This window comes from Synchytrium microbalum (assembly GCF_006535985.1).
Source record: "Synchytrium microbalum strain JEL517 chromosome Unknown SmJEL517_scf0015, whole genome shotgun sequence".
Classification (NCBI taxonomy): domain Eukaryota; kingdom Fungi; phylum Chytridiomycota; class Chytridiomycetes; order Synchytriales; family Synchytriaceae; genus Synchytrium; species Synchytrium microbalum.
Window position 1 is genome coordinate 61,981 of NW_022158364.1, and position 24,753 is coordinate 86,733.

Here is a 24,753-nt window from a genome sequence, read left to right on the forward strand (position 1 = left end):
AGTGGGTTTTGTGTATCTTATATCCCTGTGGTTTTGTTTTTTGTCGCAGGGTTTGTCGAATCGCTGCTTTAAACGGTTTGACTCAATCCAGACATTCCCTTGGAACGTCGTTTCTGCTTGAAGTGAGGAGGTGTCTGTCTTTGTTTGCTCACCACCATGCTCCACCGAAGGACTGGAAACATTTTCGAATAGGTTTTACGGAGTGCAGGATTGCTATGGGTCTGCTTTTACAACAAGTGTCAGGTAGGTGCTTACAGCACCAGCAACAAAAAAACGATAATTTCCATTCATCCCAACCAGTCGGAATTGCAACATCAAGAATTTATGAACTAATCTGATGATAACTTTTGGTAGGAGCTTGAAATGTACGCGTAATGGTAAGCACACGACAAATGGTTGATGAAGCGGTTTGGAGTGTGTGATGGTTTACCACAAGTGTGATTCGATTTCTACAATAAACTCTGGAATGTTTGTTGAGATGATTGCAATTGCTATCCACTATGTTGTGATATGTTGGTTTCTAGTAAAGAGTTGAGATTGGACGTGTCGAATATGTGGTGTTTGGACATCCTTCAGATTTTTTGCGAATACGGCGTGAGAGTTGAGAATTGCCTTCAATCACGCGTGAGTATGATGATAGCGTCATACTTTATTATGTGCAACACGTCAAATGAACCAGTTTTTACTGCAAGCTTGTGTCTCAAACCTCCCCGAAAAATCAACAAACGGCCACTTTCAGTTCACCATCCCAACACAACAGGAATCGACAAGGATGGGGCATGGTAAGCGCCAAAAGACACATAGTGATGATCAAGAGCAGAATGACGGCGATGAAAGCATGGACGACCATTACTCGGCTCCACCATCCTCGTCCGCAGCAAAGGCCTACAAACACACTCTCTCCTCCCGAAACCACACTACTATGCTACCACCTGAACAAAGAAGTCAACCTGATCAGGTCCGCCCTGACATCATATCCTTCAACTTTGGTGCTGCACCGTCGCCCACTCTCCCATCTCATACAACCCAGCCATTTTCATTCTTTTTCAGTACGTATCGTTCATCAAGGAATAGCTGGTCGGATGCACTTGATGTTGATTCGATGCAGGCAATCATGTTGCTGTCTGGTGAAGACCATCAACATGTTCGCCACACTACCATCTCATCATCACCCACAAACTATGCAGAAAAACTGCAACAATCATCAATTGAGGGGAACATGATCAATGAAACTCACTGTGATAATATCAAAATGGGTGGATCACGGCCAACTCAACCACATGGAGAAGTCGTTGAATCAAGAGTGTTCACGGACAGAGGTAAGGACCTGAATCCATTCATTTGCAATTCAAAAGTCTTTCAATCACCATGCTTGCCTTTCTGAATTATTCTCTCGCAATTGTTTGGCTCACATTCGCCACCCTTTTCTCAGAATCTGGAAGTCGTATCAATCAACTGGCATCAGCTTCTGTGGTTGAGAAGTCTGTCAATGGTATGAATGGACAGGGCTTGGATGGTCTTATGCCTACAGAATCAGGAAAGGGTGATCGACTCTATCTTGGTGGCGAGGGCAGAGGTAGATACTTGAATACATTAACGCATTTGACAGGCTTTCAACCATTACATCTGACCTCTTGGATTATTCTTTTGGCTCACAATATTCATTCCTCTTCCAGAGACTTTCGGAAATGAAGATCCATATCTTAGTATTGGTGGTAGGGGGATGGTCGGAGGTGACTACCGACCTTCCCCAGTCAGACGAAGATATTCTGGGGGAGGTAGTTCATGGAGGAATGATGATGGATTTGGTGTCTCTGCAGAACATGAATATAATCGTGGTGGTCAAGGTGGTGAACTCTTTGGTTTTGAAAGTAAATGTCATCAATTCCTCGATGATTGTCGAATCCAAAGTTTGAGTTTCTTGTTACCATGTTGTTAACATCGACGATTTAATAGATACTGACGACTCCTCAATCTATGGAATCAACCAACCCTGGGAGCCATCATATACGAGTGCTTTTCACGATCGTATTGGACAGCCCGTACTGGTCAATCCGTCTTCCTTGTTGAGATTTGGCGGGGTAAGATGTCTCCACGTTTTCACCTCACCTTGCAAACATTCCTTTTTTTGCTATTTTTTGTTTGAACAAAATTGGCCGACTTCTCACCTCATTTCAAATCAGCTTCCTGAAGAGACAGCTGCTGCCAGGCAACCTTCACAACCATCATCAGTAAGTTCCTTCCTGTTTACAGTTGATTTTCGTCCTTGTTAGAAGATGTGAGTTGGTGTTTTAGTTGCTGACATGTCATTCATCTCCAGATTCACACCAGCAGTATGGACAAACTGATAGTGAAGGTTGATCAAATGTCGGTACAAATGAATTATTTGAGTGCAAGAGAAGTGTCGCGAGAATGTGTCAAGGATACGTCGACGTAAGTGTTGCAAATCGCTTGACTTGATGACGACTTGATGTGTCATTTTGCAAAATCGAGCGTTTTGGCTACTTGTACATATGCAGTTGCTCATCACTACTCCCAATTAGGTACTGGTATAGGCTTGTGAATGCTATTGGAGAACGCATCACTCTGAAAGACTGGACAGATCTCTCAAAGAAAATCCCACTCTTTGTCTACAAGACATTTGACATGGGCCTTCTCGGGTGTCGAGTTGCCGAAATCTATTTGCAATTTGAGATTGACCATCCTGACAAGTTGATGAATTCGATATTTGCTTTTACTCCTGGCGGGATTCCTAGAATGGAAGCTTATGAAGCAGTAGACAGTCGTGGAAAGTTTGATGCTGCTGTTTTTCTCAGGAAACGTGGATTGGGGTTCATACAAGTTTATCCCCCAGAAAGGTGATGAAGGCTTCAAGCTTTAGCAAAATGTAACATAGAACTGGGTTTAAGAATATAAAGGATTTCAAACTTAAATCCGTGGTTTGGAGCTTGGAGCAGAAACTCGATGAAGCCTCCAGTTTTTGCTTAGGGCAGATAGTCGCAACCACTTCACCACCATGAGGAAAGCATTCAGTCCAATACCACCATCTAAAACACAAGGAACGTTCAAAACCAGTGAAGCTATCGTAGAATGCTCCTCCGCACTACCAAATTAAGGAACTGTCATTGGCTTGAGAAAGACCATGCCGTCTGAAATCAGATCTTAAATGGCGATGCATCCACATACAAGAAAACCCTCTCGGATCCCTTCAGCAAGTCCATCAATATCCTGACGCCTTTGGTTTGCACGAAATAGTCCAGCCAAGAAAGTCATGACGAGTTATGTAAAGAGATCACTGCATTGACTTTGGTAAAGGTAGTGCGTGTATGTTAAACCAGTTTGGAGTCGTGATTGGTGGAATTGTGGCGTGTTTTTTTGGTTGATAGGAGGAAGGTTCGAGTTAATTGGAAGATTCGACAAATCCGAGGGTTCAAATGTTCTCGACATTGGGCACCTTCTTAAACGAAACTGGAAAAAGCATTTGAGGTCAAATGAGTATATATCGAAACGGCGGCATGAAAGACACACATCGACGACGATACACGTACTCTGATCCAAAACTGAATACTGATTCGTTGATTGTGGTATTACAGCCTTGAGCGGCGTATTCTTGTTTGAATTCCTATTTGATGTTTGGATGTTATGATCAACCGAATATAAGTGTTGCTATCCAATCGAATCACGTACGCTTGATATTTGTATGGTCTCGCATACTAGGGATATACAGAACCCATGTCGTGGTTTGTGTCTGCGTCTAAACTCGGTAAAAACTCTCCAACTACTTCTTAAAACACCCAAAAACAGGCTGAAAAAAATGAAGCGAGTAAGGATTTCTGTCGAGCCAGCGAGCATCAAGCCTCCACAAGCAGGTATTCCCAACTATTAAAATGATATGTAATCTATGTCTCATACCCTCATACCCTTATTCTCATGTAGTAATCTTCAACAACAAGGCAGCATCAATCGGCACTACATCTTTCAAGTTATATGGATCCGACATTGTGAAGAACGCACCTAGCTTGTATGCTATAGGACATACAGACAAGCTGGAATTTGTTGGAGAGTCGCTTGATGACCTGCCAGTTCACTATGCTGTTGGCATTTATCGTCCAGCTGACAACACTGTCAAGATACATGAAGCACCCATGTTTGAGGTTGGGACTACTGTCAAGAGGTTGAGGAATGAAGCATCTCGTGAGATTGGTGTCAAGGTAGGTTGATTTCGCAATAGTGACTCTGCATCCTTAATTTTTTTTTGGCTTTTGAGCTTTCTCAAAAACATACGCTTTGAGATTTACAATGCCTCTAACATGACTCTATTGAAGAATGCACTATCTCGAAAATCATTGGGCGAAGCATTCGGTACCAAGAAGAGAAGGAGACAGCTTCAATCACGAGAAGAGAATGAGATTGATGTCGGTCAAGATCTCAAGGGCTCTGTCTTGGAGGCTATGAATGATACTATTGATGCTATCGATGGACCTACTCAAGGTACGCATACCTCAGCGTTTCAATGAAGACGTTTTTTGTTCTCTTTCGTCGCCAAAAAAAACCAATCTCTTTATGTTCCAAATAGACGATCACAAAATGGACGCCTCAGACCGCGTTATACCTGCTTACAACCCAGCCGCAACACAAGTCGACGACATATACCCTCTCGAACAGACGATCCCAACACACGAACTCAACTCCATAAACCTAAACACCATTCTCAAACTCACGAGTCGTGAAGAGCTCGAAGAGCACCTCTCCGAACTGAAAGCACCAGTATGTGTGACTCGCCACATCCGCAGCATACTGATTTCAGGTGCCACATCCAATGAAGCGAGACTGAAATTAAAGGTGTTGATGTATGTCGCGTATATGGGACTGTTGGTTGGACTCAAGGATCGGGATTTGAAGAATCTGGATCGGTTGTTGAAGAATGTGCCTACTGCTATTGCGGAGGGGTTGAAGGATAAGTTTACGAGTATGGGTGGTGAGGAGGGTGCTGAGATGTAAGTTTTCGAGAGCATGACTTTGTCATTATTCATACTGTATGTAGTACACTTCTTTTGTTGATGGTTATTTTCTTTACATCTTAGTCGTGTCATGTCAGATCGATCCAAGGATATGCTCTTTACACATATATTCTGTCTGCTCTTGCGAATCAACAATTGGATTATGGATCCCAGAGAACTCAAGGAGGCTTATGGGCTTGGGATTGTCAAGTTAGTACTATCTTGTTCGAGTATCATACTCGTTTTGGGTGCTCACCAACTACACCTCACTTCTACAAACAGAGTAACAGACCTACTCAAAGAACTGGGATGTCGTATTGACATATTGACCAAAGCACAGAAGGAAGCATTAAATGTAGTAGGAAGGGCTGAAAAGAGAGCGAGACTTGCTCTTCCTTTCGTACTGCCTCAAGCTCGTATGAGGTTGGCAAGGAATTGAAAAGTTGTGAGAGGGGTGGACGTTTGCTTGCATGGTACCTATTTCAAAGAACAAGAAGGCGGGAAAGAGTTTGTTACAGTATAACAGTCGCTAGTTTATTATTATCATAGATTTCACAAAAATACAACATTTCCCTTGTACACAACTACAACCTAAGCTATTTGTTGAATTCCCGTTCGCCAATAGCGCTCCAACGCTTCCGTCTTTGCATGCCTAGATTCAGAAGAAGGAAATATATCAGCAAAAAGTAGCAAAAAGAAGGGCAGTACACGTCTCGAAATACCTTGAGAGGTAGGCCTCATCGGACAAGTCTTCAACTTCAACTATAGATACATCTTCAGTCGATTCTGGTAAGATGAAATCCTCAATAGACCACCATGGGACGACAATATCTAAACGAAGATAACCAACTCGGTTAGCCTGATCTGACGGAAAACAAAAACAAACCAATACACATGGATCTAAAACCACACGACGTCACGTACCAAACATCTTCTCAACTGACTCCACAGATTGCTTTGGATCAGATATTTGAGAAGTACGTCTTCGTCGTAGAGAAGTGGCGCTGGTTGTTGATGAGATACGTCGTCGTGGAGATGAGGTTCTGCCTGGCGGTCGTCCCTTTCTCTTTGATGGTTGATATGCGGGTTCTTCTTCAACTGGTGCTGCTCCAATGTACATGTATGGCAGTCCATACCTAGGCAAGTCGACATCTATGCAAAAAATGTTACTAACTCACCTCCTCAAAATGTTCAAACATGGGTTGAAACCTCACCTATCCTTCCAGATCTCCCTTCACACTCTTCCGTACAATAAAATTTCATCCTCCCATCAACCACTTTTCGAGATAGAGACACACCAAAACACCTCGGATGAAACGCTTTCGAGCATCCATTACACATGACGATACGTTTCTCGGTTTGTGTAAAGCATGCATGGCAATATTCTTGAAGTATGGGTCGAATGCGTGCTTCTTCGTCTGTGAATGTGCTGAGATCAAGTCGTGGACGACCTGATCCGCTGCCCCAGCCTTTCCAGTCACATCCATGTTTACTGCGGTTGTAGATGTGGAGTGTAAGGAGCTAGACGATCCAAAAAAACAACATTGACTTGAAGAAGACTCTTACTTGCAAAGAGTTTTCTTCCCCCACGGCCCAGGCCTGAATGATGAGCAGCTAACCTTCTGAGACACTCCGCACTACAAGATCAAAGTTTCAGTATCGCTGTTTAAGTGTGTAAAATCGTATCAAGCAATCTTACATATCGACACCAATCAATCCCAGCCCTCGTCAACAACTCGAATATCGTACTATCATCCTCCTCATCAGCTTGCTCCAGCACAGGCTCCTCCTCTTCCTCCTCATCATCATCCACTTCAACAGCCTTTGGCGACGAGTACGATATAGTGATTACATGGGAGTATCCCCCTGTAGTCGATTGATGATATATGTGCGTAACGTGTTCGTTCTCTTCGATCGTCATGGATGGTGGAGTTGCGGGCGGGGATGGTAGTGATGATAAATCTTCATCGTCAGTTGGTTTGGGTGCGACTGGAGGTGTGAGTCGGGACGAACGCCTTCTGGTGTCGTCGGGAGTGGTTTCATCATCAGGAGGGGTTAGATGTCTTGATCGTTTGAGTTTTATAATTATTCCAGTTGTTGTTCGTTGTCTTTTATTCGATTTGAGTGGGTTTGGGATGAGTGGAGTCGCTGTTGGTTTTGGGAGAGGTAGAATTTCCAATGTTTGTGACCTTCTTGTAGCGATAGTCATGATTGCGAAGGGCAGAGTATGATACAAATGTGCTTGATTTTGTCTAAAATGAGGTTTATATTAGCATTATTGGTAGTGATATAGTCTGATTCTTTGGTTTGGTACTCACTCTGAAATTAGAATTTGGCCACGTTGTTGCAAGTACAGCGACTGTCGCCTACCAGGTCGATAAGAGAAGGAGCACTCAGCAGGACAGACAATGATATAGACGACAAGACCTGCTTATTCCGCCTCCTTCGTCTTCGATAAAATCGAATTTGAGTTTGGTGGGACGAAAATAATGTCGCTCATTTGACGAATCAACAATCGCGACAACATGAAATGCAAGACATGTGAAAAAGCGTGACGAACAACATGGTGTTTTCGAATTCTATAATTCTATATAATATTCAACTGTACAAAAATACATCAATACGGACTGATTGCATCAATTTCCTATCCAAAAAGAAGTTCGTTAACAACACCACCTCTCGTAGCAAAGGAAACCGACACACTCATCGAACAGATCTCTACCTCAATAGTACTAGCATGTCTCAGCTCCTCCATCTTCTTCCAAAACACCTCCGTATCCGACTCAAACTGAGGATTGACTCCAGCCTTTTCTTCAATCTCAGTCACTTCAGCCTCCAATTCTTCGATCTCCTTGAGAATAGCAGCCTTTTGTTCCGCAGTCATCACTGGTACAACAATGGGTTCAGAGAGTGACTGGACGGAGTATGGTGAAAATATCAAGTCCATCAATTCATGATTGCGGCGGTATCTTTCTGCTGATATCTGCCTGATGTTTACGCGATCCAACTCATCTAACATGTATAAAAAAAGAACGAATCAATTACAACTAAAAAATTACCAAGCCTGCAATAATAACATACCACCAGACATGTCATCATCTTCTTCTCGTTGTACATTTCGTGTAGTTTGATGTTGCCGCTTTCTCTTTGTATTGCCTTCATCCCGAACTCTAAGACTACCCAATTGAGTCTACGAAAAGGCAAAAACGAGAGGATCAACATCAGTGGGTCAAGTACTGGACCTAAACCCCAACTCTTACATTCTGAGCAGGGGCATTGACTCGCTGCTGTTGCTGCTGCTGTTGCTGCAATTGCTGCTGAGCCATCATCTGCGGAGACATTTGTTGTCTTTGCATCTGTTGCTGTTGCTGTTGTTGAAATTGAGCCTGTTGTTGCATCTGTTGCATTTGTGCTTGCTGTTTCTGCATTTGTAATTGCTGTTGTTGCTGAGCAAACATTTGAGCATTTCGTTGCTGTTGCTGCTGTTGCTGTTGTTGTTGCATCATTTGTTGTTGAATGGCTGCTTGCTGTTGTTGAGGTGATGGTTGCTGCTGCTGTTGCGGTTGTTGTTGCTGTTGCTGTGGTCGGACAGTAGTTGGAGGGATTTCATAGTTGAGGAAGGGTGCTCCTTGTGGTTTTTCACGTTCCATTCCATTTACGACTGCCGTTCGACGTTCTAAGAATGAAAAGTTGAGATGAGCGAAAAACGAGAGAAAACACTGCAAAAACTCGTTGCCAATTCCGAAAAGGGTTAACTCACCAGGTGGAGTGGGCCACCAATGAACAAGTTGTATGTTTGGCTGTCCTGCAACACGAGCTCGTCTTCTTGCGCTAAGACACGTGGATGTAGCTAGGATGAGCTCTCGGGGAAGCAAAAAATCAAGCAATCCTTTCGAAGAATTACATTCTCGTCCTTGTATCATTTGGTCCGTATCCTCCAAAGCGATCCCATACTTCAAGCTAACATAAAGTACGAAGAGAGGTCAGTCAAAGTTCCAAGCAATCGTATTGCAACATGAGACCAATCTTGACAAAATCAAAAGCAGCCAGGGCTGATAATGATTAATACGCGTGTCGAGATCATACGTACTATAACACTCCCTTGCAAACAAGCCTTCTGATAATGTTGTTCCTCATCCATCCAGCCGTATCCATCTGACGGAAACACATCTAAACTATTTCCGTTACTTGGACATAGAAACATTAACGCACCCTCTATATAGATAAGCGAATGGGTGTCAGTTGAAAATTCCAAAGACATGTTCTTAATGTTGATGACTTTACCAGGTGGTTGACGAAACAAGAAATCTTCAGTTTGATTCAAAAATCCCGATTGTCTTATTTGGCCAATGAGTCCAGCCATTGATTCTACATCGTATACGGCATGGAGAGGAACTAAGAAATGGATCTTGTTAGATTTGGTGGTGGGTTTTGGATTTACAGAGAGATGAATGGCGAATGGCTTACGCTTTTTAGTGACTGAGTATCCTCGGAATGTGAATATTTCTGTATTGTTGGACATTGTTGGAGCTGGTTCCTTGTTTCAATGTACAGGTTGTGTTTTTGGACGAAATGGAAGGCGAAGCTGCGAGATGACACTTTAGCTACAATGTGGCATTTGCTTATTTTAATATGATTGTAAAATTACAAAGGACAAAAGACACGAAAGAGCTCGTATCATCCACGCCGGGCAGAAAAATTGCTTCTGTCATCTTCAATCAGCAAAGTCCTCACGTATCACCTTGATAATCTCCATTGGTGCTTCAAGGTTGGGATAATGTCCAACACGTTCCAACTCGATCATCTTAATGTCATCAGCGTATCTAGTAACATCACATCTGTAAGCAGCCACTCCCTCGTAGATCCATTCATGTACAGAGTTACCTGGCATGTAGATGATCCGCAACGTGAGGGCCCGATACTGGGTCTTTTAAACCTAGATAGAATTCAGATGTAGTCTGTATTTTTCCATCATATAGAGAAACATCTCGAAGACTCACCCCAAATGAATGCTGGCTTACAGCTCAAAAAGGCAGTCTTGTATTCCATACATGCTGTATCAAGAGCACCCTCCCATCGTTCATAATTCAGCTTCCGATCACGAATGTATTGGATTAGGCGATGGTAGTTACTTGTTCTATATTTGATAATGGAAGTGTCAATTGGTGTATTCGAGCTTACTATAAAATCTCATTCAAACTTCTCTCAGGACTACACATGATCTGTCAAAGTTTTCAATGGGCCTCTGCATAACAATCTTCAACTTTACAAACAAACTCACCCATTCCTATTAACAATCCCAACCCAATGTTCATGCACCTCCTCATCCGTTATCCCACCCTCACCAAACAGCGACTTGAATGATACCGAGAACGCACCTTCCGTAATGAACATCGACACATACGGACCCGTCCATGAATTCAACAACAACTGTTGAACCAACAACGGTTTGTGAAGCGACTGTATCAACGCACCATTCAGGAACAGTATATGAGTTATATGTGGAGCAGGAACCGGTAATGCGAGATCAAATTCCGGCTTCGGAGACGCCAGTGGTGATGGAGCTGGCGTTCGTTGTTGGATTTGAATTGAGAGTAGTTCTTGAGCGACTGAGACGGCTAGATCGTGTGCTACTATTTTGTATGAGGTTATTTCAAAGTTCTGGAGGAGTTGGATCGTTATGTGGGCCTGTTCTACTATGGTATAGTCGTGATCTAGAGAGTAAACGTTTGTGTGAGATGCACCGTATGTTGAACAGCAACTAACCATTGTCAATGGAATGCAGCAGAATATCAAGAGAATTCATCAAAGTTGATACCATTCGGCTTGTCTGAATCTCCAAATCCCAAAAAATCAAATGTCAGCATATTGAAATCCGGTTTTAATTTGTCATAGATAGAATAGTAATCAAAGCTACACGTTGGAAACCTGTTAAAAAAGTTAGTGAAGCACCGCAATAAACCAACTTGACTATGCTGATCAATCTCACCCATGAAGAAACACAATCCAAGACTTGTCTCCAGCAACTTTACTGACGTGGCAGGAGAGCTCTGCTTGTGCCCTGGTGCTCGGTAATTGTACATTTACCCTACTAGCCTCTTTAAACCACTCTAATATGTGCATTGGTCTGTAATTTCTCTTGGCGTCCCAGTTGATTGTTTTGTGAAGGCACGATGACAGTCGCCAAACCACCGCACGAAACATTTAATTGATGCACATGCTTTTATTGGGCTTTACTATTTCATCATCAGATCGACATGTACAACGCCACCTCAACACAATAGTTTCAGACAGGTTGATATTGATCTATTTTTTTCTTTCTTTTTCAAAAGTAGAGACAAGAAGGGGGTAAACTTATGTGCAAGAAGCACCGCTAGCTTTGGTATTCAAGATCAGAGCGACTAGATGGTGTTTGAATGTTAGAAAACGAAGCGTGTGGATCAGCAGATTATTGGGACGAAAACTCACCAATGAGTCCATATAGACCCAATACTTCAGCGAAAATGAGAATGAGGATCATGCCTGTATGGTAAAAGAGCACTTTAGAATAGCAAAGAAGAAATGCTATTCTGATATCACACTCACCGACATAGAGTCTGGGTTGTTGACCTGTACCCCGAACACCAGCGTCGCCAACAATACCAACGGCAAACCCAGCGGCCAAACCAGACAAACCGACAGATAGACCAGCACCAAGTTGAATGAAGGAAGCGAAGAGAGTCATTTGTTGCGCCACTGTCGAGCAAAAACAGATCAGTAATCGAACAGCATGGATTGTTTTGACCAATTTCTTTACTCACAGTTTCCAGCAATGAGAATTGACACAACCAGTCCATAAATAGCAATAATACCAGCCTAATTGTATATGATGTGGCGTTGGTTGAAGAAAACGATAGACGATTAAGACACTTCCAACACCACAAAGGGAATCGAGATGTAGTCCATTGCATACCATAATAACAGGAATAGTATTTTTGATCATTTGTTCAGGTCTCATCACACTTGTCACGCAAATACCAACACCAGATTTGGCTGTTCCATAAGCAGCACCGAATGCTAATATAGATAAGAGCAACGAGTCAGTAAAGCAGGATTTGAGTAAAAAGCAAAAGTAAATGTTGAGTTGGTCCATCTCTATGATAATCGAGTTGACATTGTCGCATATCCCAAAATGTTTGGAACTCGAATGATGTTGGGAGTATGCGAAGTGTGGATTCGTCCAATACAGCGAGGAAGAGAAGGGAGAGCATATGCAGGATACGTACAGGTGAATACTATGGCAACTGCAGCACCCATTGATCCAAAGAAGGGACTATCAGGGACATTTAAGAAAATAATCAATTTAATATCGATATACCAGACAACCGTGTTTTCGATACAAGGAGAATAATACTTACGCGTATACTGGGCAAAAGTCAGTCATGATTGTATGGTGTCGTCGATTAATGTCCCTGGCTGTGACTTGTTATTCTTGGTCTGTCTTTTGACTTTGAAGGATGTGTTGAGTTGCAACGAATAACGAGAACGAGGACTGTGGATTTGTTTTTTTATTTCAGATAATACCTCATCACGTCGAGATTCACGTGTAATATCTACAGACACGCTTGGATTGCTCTAGTATAGACGTATCTCTATATTCACGGCAAGTTGCCGAAAAGATTGCAGAGTGAATATGTTTAAAGCTCAAGATCAAGCGAGAACTAGTCATTTTCTTACTCTACCTATATCTAAACATCACTACCAACTTTATTTAGATGAGAACTGTGCTTGCATGGACAGACAAGATTGTTTCATCAAACGGACCACTGCCCGTATACGATCTAGCCTTCAAACCAGATGCATCTCAACTAATCGTAACCGCAGGCTCAGAACTACTCGTATACGACACGGACAAGGGTGACATCATCACCTCCCTAAAGGCACATAAAGCAACTATATACTGTGTCCAATTCAGTGCTGATGGCAAACGTTTTGCTACTGGATCTGCTGATAAACAAGTCATTATATGGAATTCGGATGAGTTTGCTCCTATTGGCAAATACTCGCACTCTGATTCGGTACAGACTGTCGCGTTTAGTCCTGCTAGTGGGGTTATATTGTCTGGAAGTACATCTGAAGTGTGCTTGTGGTCGGCTGAACAAAAAGGTGTTACAAGGTTGAAGGTACTTATGTTTTCGAAGTCTTCTTTTTTGCTGGTTGTTTGTTTCTCAACGACCAGTTTCTTCACCATCACGCATGAACCTAACGTACTTTCACACACAGGTCAACTCAAAAGTCTTGACCGCGTCATGGAATACAGAGGGCACTCATTTCGCGCTGGGACATTATAATGGTGTCGTATCTATAAGAACACGGACGGGTGAAGAAACAACACGCATAGAACGTGGCCCAAATCCAGTATGGTCTCTAAGTTTCTGCCCATCCCAAGATATGTTAGCAGTATCAGACTGGTCACAACAACTCGCATTCTATCAGCTGGACGGCAAACAAGTCGGGAAAGAACGTCCACTAGGCCTAGATGCATGCACCATATCCTATTTCAGTAATGGAGACTATTTCGTTATGGGTGGCCAAGATCGTAAAGTCACCTTATGGACTAGTGGGGGTATAAAGTTAGGTCCTGTATCTGAATGTGAGTCGTGGGTGTGGTGTGCTAGAGTCAAGCCAGGTCAGAATTATGTAGCTGTCGGGTGCCAAGATGGGACTCTGTCGCTGCATCAGATAGTTTTTAATACAGTGCATGGACTATACCACGATCGATACGCATACCGTGAAAATATGACGGATGTAGTGATACAGCATCTGTCGACACAACAAAGGGCACGCATCAAGTGTCGAGATCATGTTAAAAAGATTGCCGTGTATAGAGATCGACTAGCAGTACAATTATCAGATCGTATAATTGTATATGAGCTCACCCATGATGATGCAACCGACATGCACTATCGCATAAAGGATAAGTTATTGAAAAGGTTGGAATGTAATTTGCTTGTCGTCACCGCCGAACACATAATACTCTGTCACGACATGAAGCTGCAAATGTATAATTTTGTCGGCGACAAGGTGCGGGAATGGTCTCTTGATGCCTTTGTGAGGTATATCAAAGTAGTCGGTGGACCACGAGCACACGAAGGCCTACTAGTAGGTCTCAAGAGTGGACAGGTGCTACGAATATTTACAGACAATCCATTTCCGATACCGATAGCCAAAGTCAGCTCATCTGTCCGATGTCTTGATCTCTCCATGAATCGAAACAAGGTCGCTATAGTAGATGAGCAGAATGTCGTATCGGTCTACGACATTAAAACACAGGAGCTCCTGTTTCAAGAACCGAACGGAAACAGTGTGGCATGGAACTCTGAAATGGAGGACATGTTGTGCTACAGTGGTAATGGACTAGTGCATATAAAATCAGGCAACTTCCCAGCCCATCAACAAAAATTGCAGGGCTTCGTAGTGGGTTTCAAAGGATCTCGTATATTCTGTCTGAATGTATACGCTATGACTACAGTCGACATTCCACAAACTGCCACGCTCGAAAACTATCTCGAACATCGAGACTTTGAAACTGCATATAACGTTGCGTGTTTGGGTGTTACTGATGCTGATTGGAGAAGACTGGCTATGGAGGCTATTGAGGGCTTGTCTCTGGATATAGCTAGAAGAGCTTTTGTGAGATTACGAGATTTGCCGTATGTGGATTTGTTGAGAACGTTTGAGAGGGCCAAGGCTGAGGGTAAAAATCAGCCAGATTTGTTTTTGGCTGAGGTTTACGCTTATTCTGGTCGTTATCATGAGGTGAGTGAGTGGGCTCTGCTAGGGCGAATCATGCATCACTTCCCTCATATCGTCTGTTTTTGGCACCAATTGTTCACAGGAATTAACAAACAAAAAAGCTGACAAACGTCGTAATTATTAGGCGGCTAAACTCTTCAAACGATGTGGGCATCCTGAGAAGGCCATTGAGATGTATACAGAACTAAATATGTGGGCCTTTGCCACACAAGTCGCTGAAGAAACCAAATCAAATCCAACCGACATACTATCACGAAAGGCACAAATGCTCGAAGACCAACAAGATGGTGCCGCGGCAGCTGCCACATATATGGACCTTGGAGAATACGCTAAAGCTATTGATCTCTTTGTCGCAGACATGGCATACGACAAACTCATAGAAGTCGTCCGAAAAGTAGATCGCTCAGAAAGTAAAATCCTCAGTAAATGCTATGACGTATTCAAAACTGTCGGACAGTACGATTATGCTGCTGAAACGTTAGTGAAACTACGTGATATAACTCATTTGCTGGAACTGCATATTGAACGCCAGAAATGGGACGAGGCATTCAAGATCATAAAGATACATCCCGAACATGCTGCTCAAGTAGAATTACCGTATGCTAATTGGCTGGCGGCCAATAATCGATATATAGAGGCCCAAGAGTTTTATCGCAAAGTGGGGAGACTGGATGAAGCATTCCGAGTCTTGGAGAATCTGGCTCAGACTGCTATAGTGGATTCTCGATTTGACGATGTTGCATTTCATTATTGGACGCTAGCTCATGAGCAGCTAGATCGTATACCTGCTGACGTCGAAGCTGCACATCTAGATGAGGTTGAGAAGGTCGCTCTGGCTAGCTTCACCAAACATTTAGAGCTCGCTGAAATCTATTATGCATACCACCATGTCCGTAAATTCATACACGATCCGTTTACGCTACATATGCCAGAATCACTATTAAATATGGCTCGATTCGTCTTGCAGTGGGGTGTCAACGATAAACCACTACCACCAGGAGTATCCAAAGCCCATTTATTATTCGCAGCTGCTAAACTGGGACGAGCTTTAGGTGCCAATAAACTGTCGCAGACGTGCTTTGAAGGACTCTCACATCTTCGGTTTCCATTTCAATGGACGGAAGCAGTCGAAGTCGGAGCAGTCACCATCCGTGGTCGTAGCCCTATAGACGCCGAAAACCTCCTACCTGTATGTCCATCATGCATGACTATCGGTGTATTACTGGATGACACTGGACCCCGATGTAGATCATGTCTCGAACCCACCGTATGGTCCTTCTACTCGTTTGATGCACTCCCGCTAACGCAATTCCAGCCAGAGCATGATGTATCGTCCTCCGAAGCTAGACATTTACTGTCGCTGGATCCGCGCGGTGGTAAAGCTATTGTGTTTGGTGGTGAAGATGATGGACCAAGCTGGAGGGATCTAGTTGAGATGGGTGGTAAGCGTGACGAGAGCGAGGATGTGGACGGGTCGAGGATGCTGGGAGGTAGATGGAGGGATCATGTTGATGCGTCACCGCATAATAATAGCAGTGGAAAGAGCAAGTCTAGTAAACAGCCACGACGTGAAACAGTAGTTAAAAGCAGTGAAACACTAGCATCTAACGGAGGCAACTTGTCTGATCGACACCTGCACGGACTTTTAAAATCCAACATGTCTGCATTCGATGCGCCGAGATTATCGAGGAAGGAAATGCAAGCCATACCACCATCACAGAGCTTTGTCGTGTCTTGGAATCGAAGGTGTATTGCAGACCGGTATTATAGACTTGTGGTTGCTGAGGCACCTATATCGATGTGTCTGACATGTAGGCATTTCTTTCATGAGGAGGAATGGATTCATCATACGAGGACGACGGGGGCGTGTCCGTTTTGTAGGGCTTCGGCTTCGAGGGCTGGGTAGTTGATAACACAGTAGTTGTAGTAAATATAGCAAGCAAAAACTCTAGTGTTTGGGGATGGCATATATTATTTTGGTGTTGTTGCACATATGTACAAATATACTATATAGGACAGAATGAATTACATATTGAGTCTGAATGGCACATGGTTGTCTTGAAAGTTCTATTTCTTGATTTGGTCGCTATAGATAGTAGAAAGTTTCTGATTAGCTTCTGGAATCTCTTTCAAAGACACGGACAAAAAACCCCCAAACATTCAACTCACAAACACTTCCAGCAATACGGAGTAGTATCCAGCATCTTGGCATGAGAATCAAGCTTGGTTTTACATGTTGAACAAGCCAGACAGTTACGATGCCACTTAGTGTTCATAGGGCCTGGAGCTTGGTCCAAAGCAAACGTAGCCTTCTTGCAACCAGGACACGTCATGGAACCTCCTAATGCCTTCAATGCTGAATTGTCCTTGGGTCCGACTTGGCGTTCACCAGTCATTGGGTTGACGCTATATGTTGGCAAAAAGATGGACGATGAAGGAGTGGGAATTCGTCACGATGAAGGTAGTCATTTCAGGTACTTACGTGAATCCAGGCTGTCGTTGTCCATAAATTTGAGGCCCACCACTAACTTGCACAGAAGACATCTTATTCTTTAAACACGGCTCACAAATGGGCCCATTCCCAGAGTCACCATACGGTTCAGCAGCCAGCGACTTACTACACGAAACACACGTGAAGCATGTTTCATGATAAACCAAATCCTCAGCCTTAATAAACCTCCCACTAACACCCTTCTTACATTTCTGACACGTCAGAGTGCCCTTAGCAGCAACTACAACCTGACGACATTCAGGGTGGTACGACTTCCTGTCTTCAGATACAAATCGTCCTGTTATCTGCTTCGAGCATTCGGCACAAGTAAAACAGTGGTTGTGGTATAAGAGTCCATTCGGGAGTTGGGTGCCTCCATTGGTGACGACTTCGAGACATTTGTCGCAGCGTCTGGAGAGGTCTGGGACGTTTTTACGGTCGTTGAATTGTTGGAGTGCGGTGTTGTGGGCTGATATTGCTGCATTGTTGTTCATGGATGATACTTTGGGTGTGGATTCGGTGCCTGATCCAGCCTTAAGGGCGCCAGGTCTCTGAAGAGCAATCTTGTCTCGGCATGGATAGCAGCATGGTTCATTATTAAAGTCGATGAATGTGGATGTTAGGTGTGTTTGGCAGTTGAAGCATCTAAAGCAATTTGGGTGGTAGAAGCGGTTCAAGGCTATTGAAAGATAGGTAAATGTGAGTTTGTGAGAAGCGAAAGCTAGTACACCAACAACTAAAAAAAACCGACAACAGGTGATACATTCATACCTTGAATTCCTTCTCCAAAGATTACTTGACTGCACTCTTGGCATGATTTTCCTTCGGTGAAGCATTCCTTAATTTGAAAAACATGAGAGCTTAGTTTTCGGCAGCGGAAAAGACCGTATTACGGACAAACGTGACAAGATATTTTACCTTGTGCCAGAATTTCCCACTCATTTCAACATATTGTCGACCCAGTCCAACTACAGGTTGAGAACAAGCTTGGCAGTCGCCCTTCTTGAAATGACGCGCATAACAGTTTGCGCAATAGATAAATCCTCCTTTATCAGCTGGACCTGGAAAGACATCATTACCCTACGAATACGTTGTTTAGTTACCGAAAATGATCAAAGCAAAGAATCAGACATATGCTACCTGAGTAAGATGCCTGTTGCATTCAACACAGACTTCATTCACGACATCTTCAGCTCCAAATACTTGTTTGATTCCAGAAGCGACGCCGGATCTGAAGCCTGTTGAGAGGTAGGCGTCTTGGTATTTCTGGCCGGTATTTTCAGCACTGCTTAGACCAGATGTTGCTGAATCGGCTATCGAAGATACGAACATTGTTGGTTCAAAATGTGGTGGATGTTGCGACAAACACGGGTTGATCTCCCGGATATTGCCATATATGTCATAATGCAAAGTGCAGATCTTCAACTGCTCAATGACTGGTTATGCAAGTAACGAGCGCTTACATGCTTTTCCGCCGCCACAAGGACAGATACCACTAGTGTTTTTAACAATCTCCCCGCAGTAAGAACAAAATCCCTACGAGGACGAGATCAGTCAATGTCGAGTATGGGAAAAAGCTGTTGCGCATTTACCATTGTTGTATCTAGTGTTTCCTTCGTCTTGGTCTACGATTCTAAGTAGTTGTGTTTGTTCAGCGGCAGACGACAGAGCTGCGGCTTCCGCGTAGCAACTGGTCCAGACTCAAATTCATCGTATATACATGATTTTACTTATAATCTCATAATCTCACGCGAACTGCCCCGAAATCGCTTCACGTTTTCTTTCTGGAAATGCGGCAGCGAGAAAATCAGTGCTCTTAGATTGCACGTGTTTGGGCCGGACTGATCCAAACAGTGATACGAAAGATTTCGTGGATAGTATCGATTTCAGGTCTCTGGATACACACCTACCTGTACAGAAGGTGGAAATCGTCAATGCTTCCATGTTACAAGCAAATTTATTAACATTAAAATCGACACAAAACTTAAGATGTCACGCGTTGGATTCAATTAAAGAGCCAGATGGTGTAGATGTAGGCACGCATCACATATTTAGATAGTGTCCGATTGTCCCTACTCGACATTTGGCAAAGGATTTTCTGCTCCACACACTCACACACTGGACGCAAAACCCTGTTTCGATCCTAAGCAACGACCGAAGCTGGCCAAACTAGAACCAGATGAGACCCGTCACCTTCCCGGCCATTGACATTGCGTGGAAGGTGAGTGATACCCCAACTTTTAGCGTAGCTCATTTGCAGGGGAGAACGCCATGCCACCTGTCGACGATAACTTTGCAAATGAGCAGGCAAGACTGGCATTGTGACAGGCTGCTTTGTACGTCAAGAAATCTCAAAGCACGACCTATTATCAGTAGAAGATGTAGAGTAGTAACCAACACCAGAATGTTATTTTGTCTCCTCGAGTTTCGCAAATTTTCCACCAAACGTCGTGACGATGAATCGTAAGTGTCAAAATGGTGCGATTCGATACATCGTGGCGCCGTTGCTGACTTTCAAGTTTTCTCCACAACACACATGTCAAATCTAGAAAGCCATGGTAAACGTGAAAGAAGAGGACGTTATAATAGTAGAGGTTCCTACAAACCATGTCCACAGAAAGCTTCAAGCTAGACTTTTGCAGGTAATGCTGCATCTTTGTTTTCCTGTGTCATCGAACTTTTGACAGGCGTTTGGATTCGAGGTTTTTGGATGCACCTCGATAAGAAGTCGATCAAGACGCGAAAGCTAATGGTAATTTCATCTATTCAGATGATTGCATTGGGTGCTACTATTGGTACGTATTCCCTATCTCTTGTGAGATCATCCATCCTCGACTGCGTGAAGCCTCCATGTACCAACTCGAGCCACACCGCAACCTTTCGACTCCTTTTTCTCACAATCCGGTCATGGTGGAGTTGGTAACCACTTTGAAAATGGTGAATGTTCATCACGTACTCTTCCCTACTTAGGTACTGGTCTCTTTGTCGCTTCTGGAAGCACCATTGTGTCAGCTGGTCCTGCTGGTGGTCTTCTATCCTACGTCATTGTTGGATTCTTGGTACATGGAGTCGTAACTGCCTTGGGTGAAATGTCCACCCTTTATCCAATATCCGGTTCTTTCAACGTTTATGCTTCTCGGTTTGTCGAGCAGTCTCTCGGATTCTCTATGGGTTGGAACTAGTACGCAGTTATTTGATACTGCTAAGATTTTTCAAGAGCTGCGAGTCTGATATTCTCTTGCTTTGCTACTAGCTGGGCATCATGGGCTATCACCAATCCTGCAGAATTATCAGCTGGTGGTATGATCATTCAATATTGGCTACCAAGCGTGCAACCGTAGGTGTGGGCATTGTAAGCAGAACCTCTATGTTTCTTGATTCGATGTTCAAGGAATGATGCGTTGAAAAGAGACTCAAACATATGGCATTGGGATAATGTAGCGAACGCTCTTTGCTGTGCTAACCGAAACGCATTCACCGTTATAGAGTGATAATAGTCATATTAACAGCAATCAACATGGTTGGTGTACGAGGTTTTGGTGGTATGTAGAATCCCTCGTCTTTCTACATTAGGCAGATTACAACATCCTTCTCGACTAGAACTCGAATATTGGCTCTCCCTAATCAAGGTCATTGCCATCGTAATCTTCATCATTATCGGAATATCCGCCGTCTGTGGTGCTTTCCCGTCTGTCGGGAAACTCGGCTTCACGTACTGGATTTCTACTGACCATCATCCACATTGGACGCCGTCCTCTAATGGTCTTGCTGGTATCGCATACGCATTTCCCACTGCTTTCTACAGTTTCGGTGGAACAGAATTGGTTGGTATTACTGCCGGTGAAGCTGCCGACCCACGGGAGACTGTACCAAAAGGTGTGTGTCGCGAATATCCCCTGGACAGAATTTACCAAGAAAATGCTTTCGTTCCTCTAGCCATTCGTGGTACTTTCTGGCGTATCATCCTCTTCTATGTAATGGCTATCGTACTGGTCGGATTGCTGATACCTCAAGATGATCCCGGTACGTTTTGACATTTTCACACAACCACGTGAATATTAAGTCTTCAAACCCCACTACAAATACATCACAACAGGTCTCGTCGATTCTGCTGGAGACATCACCACCGCTCCTTTCGTCTTGGCTTACGAAAAAATTGGTATCGCAGGTGCTGCCAACGTCATGAACGCCGTAAGTTTGATTGCTCTTTTATCTGCTGCAAATTCCTCCATCTATGCTGCATCTCGGACCCTTATGGGTATGGCTGAATCTGGTTTGGTATGTATACAAGCAAAGTTGTTGACACGCCAAAAAGAAACTCAAATGTTGCCTTGTTGTCTCTGAAACCATTCAGGCACCCAAAATCTGTGGCTTGGTAGACAAGCGTGGTGTCCCATGGGTATCTCTGGCCATCTCCGTCCTCATCGCCTGTATCTCCTTCTTGAGTTCACTGTTTGGTAACGGCCTTGTTTTCTCATACCTCGTCAACATTATGGGGATTGCGTCTCTGTTGACTTGGATTGCCATCTCTGTTACGCACCTGCGGTTCCGTGCTGCATATAAAGCTCAAGGATTCCGACTGGCCGATTTGCCATTTAGGACCAGAACATACCCATTCAATGATAGTAAGTTTTGCAGAAAAAATCAAGGTCGAGGTCGTTCATTAGTTGTCTAACTTATGTTTTCTGTCACCAGTTTTCGCAATTTTCATCAGTTTCTGGATCATTGCTTCGCTCGTCTACGCCGCTGTAACATCGCCATTTGTTGATCCATACACTTACTACGACTCTTCTCTGTATGGTATGAAAAAAAAAAAAAATCGTGTACCAGTTTTTTTTGGTATACGTGTCCTCACCTCAAGATCTCACCGAGCTTTTGTCAAAGTAAAGTCGGAATCCCTCTCTTCACCATCATGTACTTTGGCCACAAACTGTATACCCGTTCACCTGTAAGCAAGCATTTCCCTTCCTCTCCACCGCCTTTTGCTCATTGAGGTATCGCAAGCATTCGACTAAACCGCCTCATCACTCTTGTAGCTGATTCCTCTTACTGATATCGACTTGATTACTGACCGTTACGTCGACGAAGTATCAACCAAAACTGGTGTACCCCCAGCCAAGATAATCGAACCTATCCCATAGAAGCTGCGACTTTCAGAAACATTATAGAAAATGTAGAAATATAGAGCATATATAATTAAATATGTATTTGCTAGATAGAAGTAACGCTAAAGCGCTTCAAGTTTTATTTGAACTGGTGGCAGTTTGGAAAACATCGTTCCTTGACTGCACGTTTTCGTTCTCACCTGATCTATGTGTCTAATCGATGCAAGGTATACAGCGCATTGATTTCAAGGCCTTCCGCATGTACGTTGCCTAAAGGACGCTTCAAAGTTCGCTCCACCACCAGCAATAACTTGAATCATCACCAAACCTCAGGCTGTTTCGCGATCGGCGTTGATACAGAGCTGTATCACGTAAAAAAGAGCATTTCGCACACATTGCAATATAATGCGGCGGTCCCTAACTGACATTTCGTTGAATGGTTTCATCTCCACTTGGACGCAGTTTTTTTATCGATTCTAAGCAACGGCTGAAACAGGTCCAAGTATAACCAAATAGCATTCAAGATCGATACAATTCTCAGCATGTAGCACGTTTGTCCATAAGATCTAAATATTAACTCGACTTTGTTAGCTCATCCCAAGATTAATGTATTCATCGGTCCTATCGGCTGGAATGTTTAAGCCCCACCTCGCCCAAGCCTCGTTTTCCCGTTTTTATCCCTACACACAAACCTGTTTTGATAAAGCTAACTCCTCAAAGTTTCGAGAACTCTAAACCAAAACGGAAAGTGTCGTCAAGGTTGATCAATTTTACGTATCGTAAAGTTGAATCGTAAGTGCCGTACCTCGGTATCAGTCGTAGTAATTGTGTACCATCCTTGTCGTGACACCGTACCTGACTTTCGATTTTTCAAAACCCGTTAGTCAAATTTAAGCTATGGCAGACGAGAAGAAGGAGGACGTTGTGATAGCAGAGCCTGTTACCCATCATGTCCAAAGGAAACTCCAAGCTAGACACTTGCAGGTAAGGCGTTGTTTGGCTGTTTTGACTGTGACATCGAATTCTCGACAGGCGTTTGGTTTTTGGGGTTTTGAATGCAGTTCTTCCAGCGATCGGTGTAGCAATGAAGGCTAATATGATACTCAACTATTAGATGATTGCATTGGGCGGTACCATTGGTACGTATTCGCTATCTCTTGCGTGGGGTTATCTGCTGGCTGTTGGTGGCACTTGTTGTAAACGATATGCGAGATTTACGGTGTAAAGTGCCTGGAACAACTTGAACGAGCGTTCCAATGCATATACGACTAGTAGATCCACGGAATATGGTGGCGTAGAGATTCGATCTATAGTCTCGAATCTTGCCTTATGAACTCCGACCCACCTGCTTTTTTTCAACAAACACCTGACAATCCTGTGACTTTGGGGTTTTCACATGCATTGGTGCCATGGACTATGAAGAATAGGAATCAGATAGTGTGTATTTACCATGCATTTCACGTCAATTAGGTACTGGTCTCTTTGTTGCATCTGGAAGTACCATAGTATCAGCTGGTCCAATGGGTGGTTTATTATCCTACATCATCGTCGGTTTATTGGTATATGGAGTCGTTACTGCCTTGGGTGAAATGGCAACCCTCTATCCTATATCTGGTTCTTTCAACGTTTACGCATCTCGCTTTGTCGACAAGTCTCTTGGGTTCACCATGGGTTGGAACTAGTACGTAAAACTTGCAGTGTCTCGCGTGCTACTGCTACGATAATTGAAAATGAATGCTTACGTTGCTCTTTATTTTAGCTGGGCATCATGGGCTATTACCATTCCAGCAGAACTATCAGCTGGTGGTATCATTATCCAATATTGGCTACCAAACGTGCAACCGTGGGTGTGGGCTCTAGTGATTATCGTCGTATTAACATCTATCAATATGATTGGTGTCCGAGGTTTCGGTGGTACGTGTCTCAAAACACCGCTTCCTTCCTACATAACGCATATTCTAAATCCTCGCGATTAGAACTGGAATACTGGTTCTCCCTCATCAAAGTCATTGCCATCATCGTATTCATCATCATCGGCATAGCAGCTGTCTGTGGTGCCTTCTCCTCTATCGGCCGTGTAGGATTCACATACTGGACACCAACCGACGACCACCCAGAATGGACTGCCTTTTCAAATGGAATCACTGGTATCGCATATGCCTTCCCTACTGCGTTCTACAGTTTTGGTGGAACCGAATTGGTTGGTATCACTGCTGGTGAAGCTGCCAACCCAAGAAAGACAGTTCCAAGAGGTTTGTGTGCCCGAAGTATCTATCTTCACATATCCCGAAATTAAATCTTTTTCCGGGTTGAATAGCCATCCGTGGTACTTTCTGGCGTATCATCCTCTTCTATGTAATGG

At 43.5% G+C, this 24,753-nt stretch overlaps 6 protein-coding genes across 6 annotated transcripts in view; 4 read left to right on the top strand and 2 right to left on the bottom strand.

Annotated features, from left to right (window-relative positions):
* Positions 1-3,814: 3,814 nt before the first annotated feature.
* On the top strand, positions 3,815-5,439 carry SmJEL517_g03060 (uncharacterized protein; the record flags this gene model as incomplete). The annotated part of the gene is made up of 6 exons (XM_031168988.1): positions 3,815-3,869; positions 3,937-4,211; positions 4,326-4,491; positions 4,577-4,997; positions 5,085-5,210; positions 5,283-5,439. 6 exons carry the CDS (start codon positions 3,815-3,817, stop codon positions 5,437-5,439), a joined length of 1,200 nt encoding a protein of 399 aa, XP_031025040.1.
* A 5,915-nt stretch (positions 5,440-11,354) lies between these two features.
* SmJEL517_g03061 (uncharacterized protein) lies at positions 11,355-12,423 on the bottom strand (the record flags this gene model as incomplete). Its single annotated transcript, XM_031168989.1, has 7 exons — positions 11,355-11,401; positions 11,469-11,522; positions 11,586-11,735; positions 11,801-11,855; positions 11,953-12,056; positions 12,266-12,312; positions 12,398-12,423. The coding sequence occupies 7 exons, from the start codon at positions 12,421-12,423 to the stop codon at positions 11,355-11,357; spliced, it is 483 nt and encodes a 160-aa protein (XP_031025041.1).
* Positions 12,424-12,754: 331 nt separating this feature from the next.
* SmJEL517_g03062 (uncharacterized protein) lies at positions 12,755-16,701 on the top strand (the record flags this gene model as incomplete). The annotated part of the gene is made up of 3 exons (XM_031168990.1): positions 12,755-13,162; positions 13,263-14,798; positions 14,920-16,701. 3 exons carry the CDS (start codon positions 12,755-12,757, stop codon positions 16,699-16,701), a joined length of 3,726 nt encoding a protein of 1,241 aa, XP_031025042.1.
* Positions 16,702-16,960: 259 nt separating this feature from the next.
* On the bottom strand, positions 16,961-18,618 carry SmJEL517_g03063 (uncharacterized protein; the record flags this gene model as incomplete). The annotated part of the gene is made up of 5 exons (XM_031168991.1): positions 16,961-17,201; positions 17,278-17,965; positions 18,058-18,124; positions 18,205-18,366; positions 18,427-18,618. 5 exons carry the CDS (start codon positions 18,616-18,618, stop codon positions 16,961-16,963), a joined length of 1,350 nt encoding a protein of 449 aa, XP_031025043.1.
* Positions 18,619-19,465: 847 nt separating this feature from the next.
* On the top strand, positions 19,466-22,427 carry SmJEL517_g03064 (uncharacterized protein; the record flags this gene model as incomplete). The annotated part of the gene is made up of 13 exons (XM_031168992.1): positions 19,466-19,507; positions 19,836-19,928; positions 20,057-20,081; positions 20,257-20,467; positions 20,540-20,623; positions 20,773-20,828; positions 20,887-21,162; positions 21,223-21,309; positions 21,383-21,564; positions 21,641-21,911; positions 21,982-22,086; positions 22,176-22,234; positions 22,323-22,427. 13 exons carry the CDS (start codon positions 19,466-19,468, stop codon positions 22,425-22,427), a joined length of 1,596 nt encoding a protein of 531 aa, XP_031025044.1.
* Positions 22,428-23,288: 861 nt separating this feature from the next.
* The window catches only part of SmJEL517_g03065 (uncharacterized protein), a gene marked incomplete at both ends in the record, with an annotated part of 2,635 nt that continues 1,170 nt past the window's right edge, over positions 23,289-24,753 (top strand). Inside the window, 5 exons of the mRNA XM_031168993.1 lie at positions 23,289-23,375; positions 23,506-23,530; positions 23,862-24,072; positions 24,151-24,305; positions 24,368-24,643. Coding sequence (XP_031025045.1) covers positions 23,289-23,375; positions 23,506-23,530; positions 23,862-24,072; positions 24,151-24,305; positions 24,368-24,643 — 754 coding nt within the window. The remainder of the gene's footprint in view (positions 23,376-23,505; positions 23,531-23,861; positions 24,073-24,150; positions 24,306-24,367; positions 24,644-24,753) is intronic.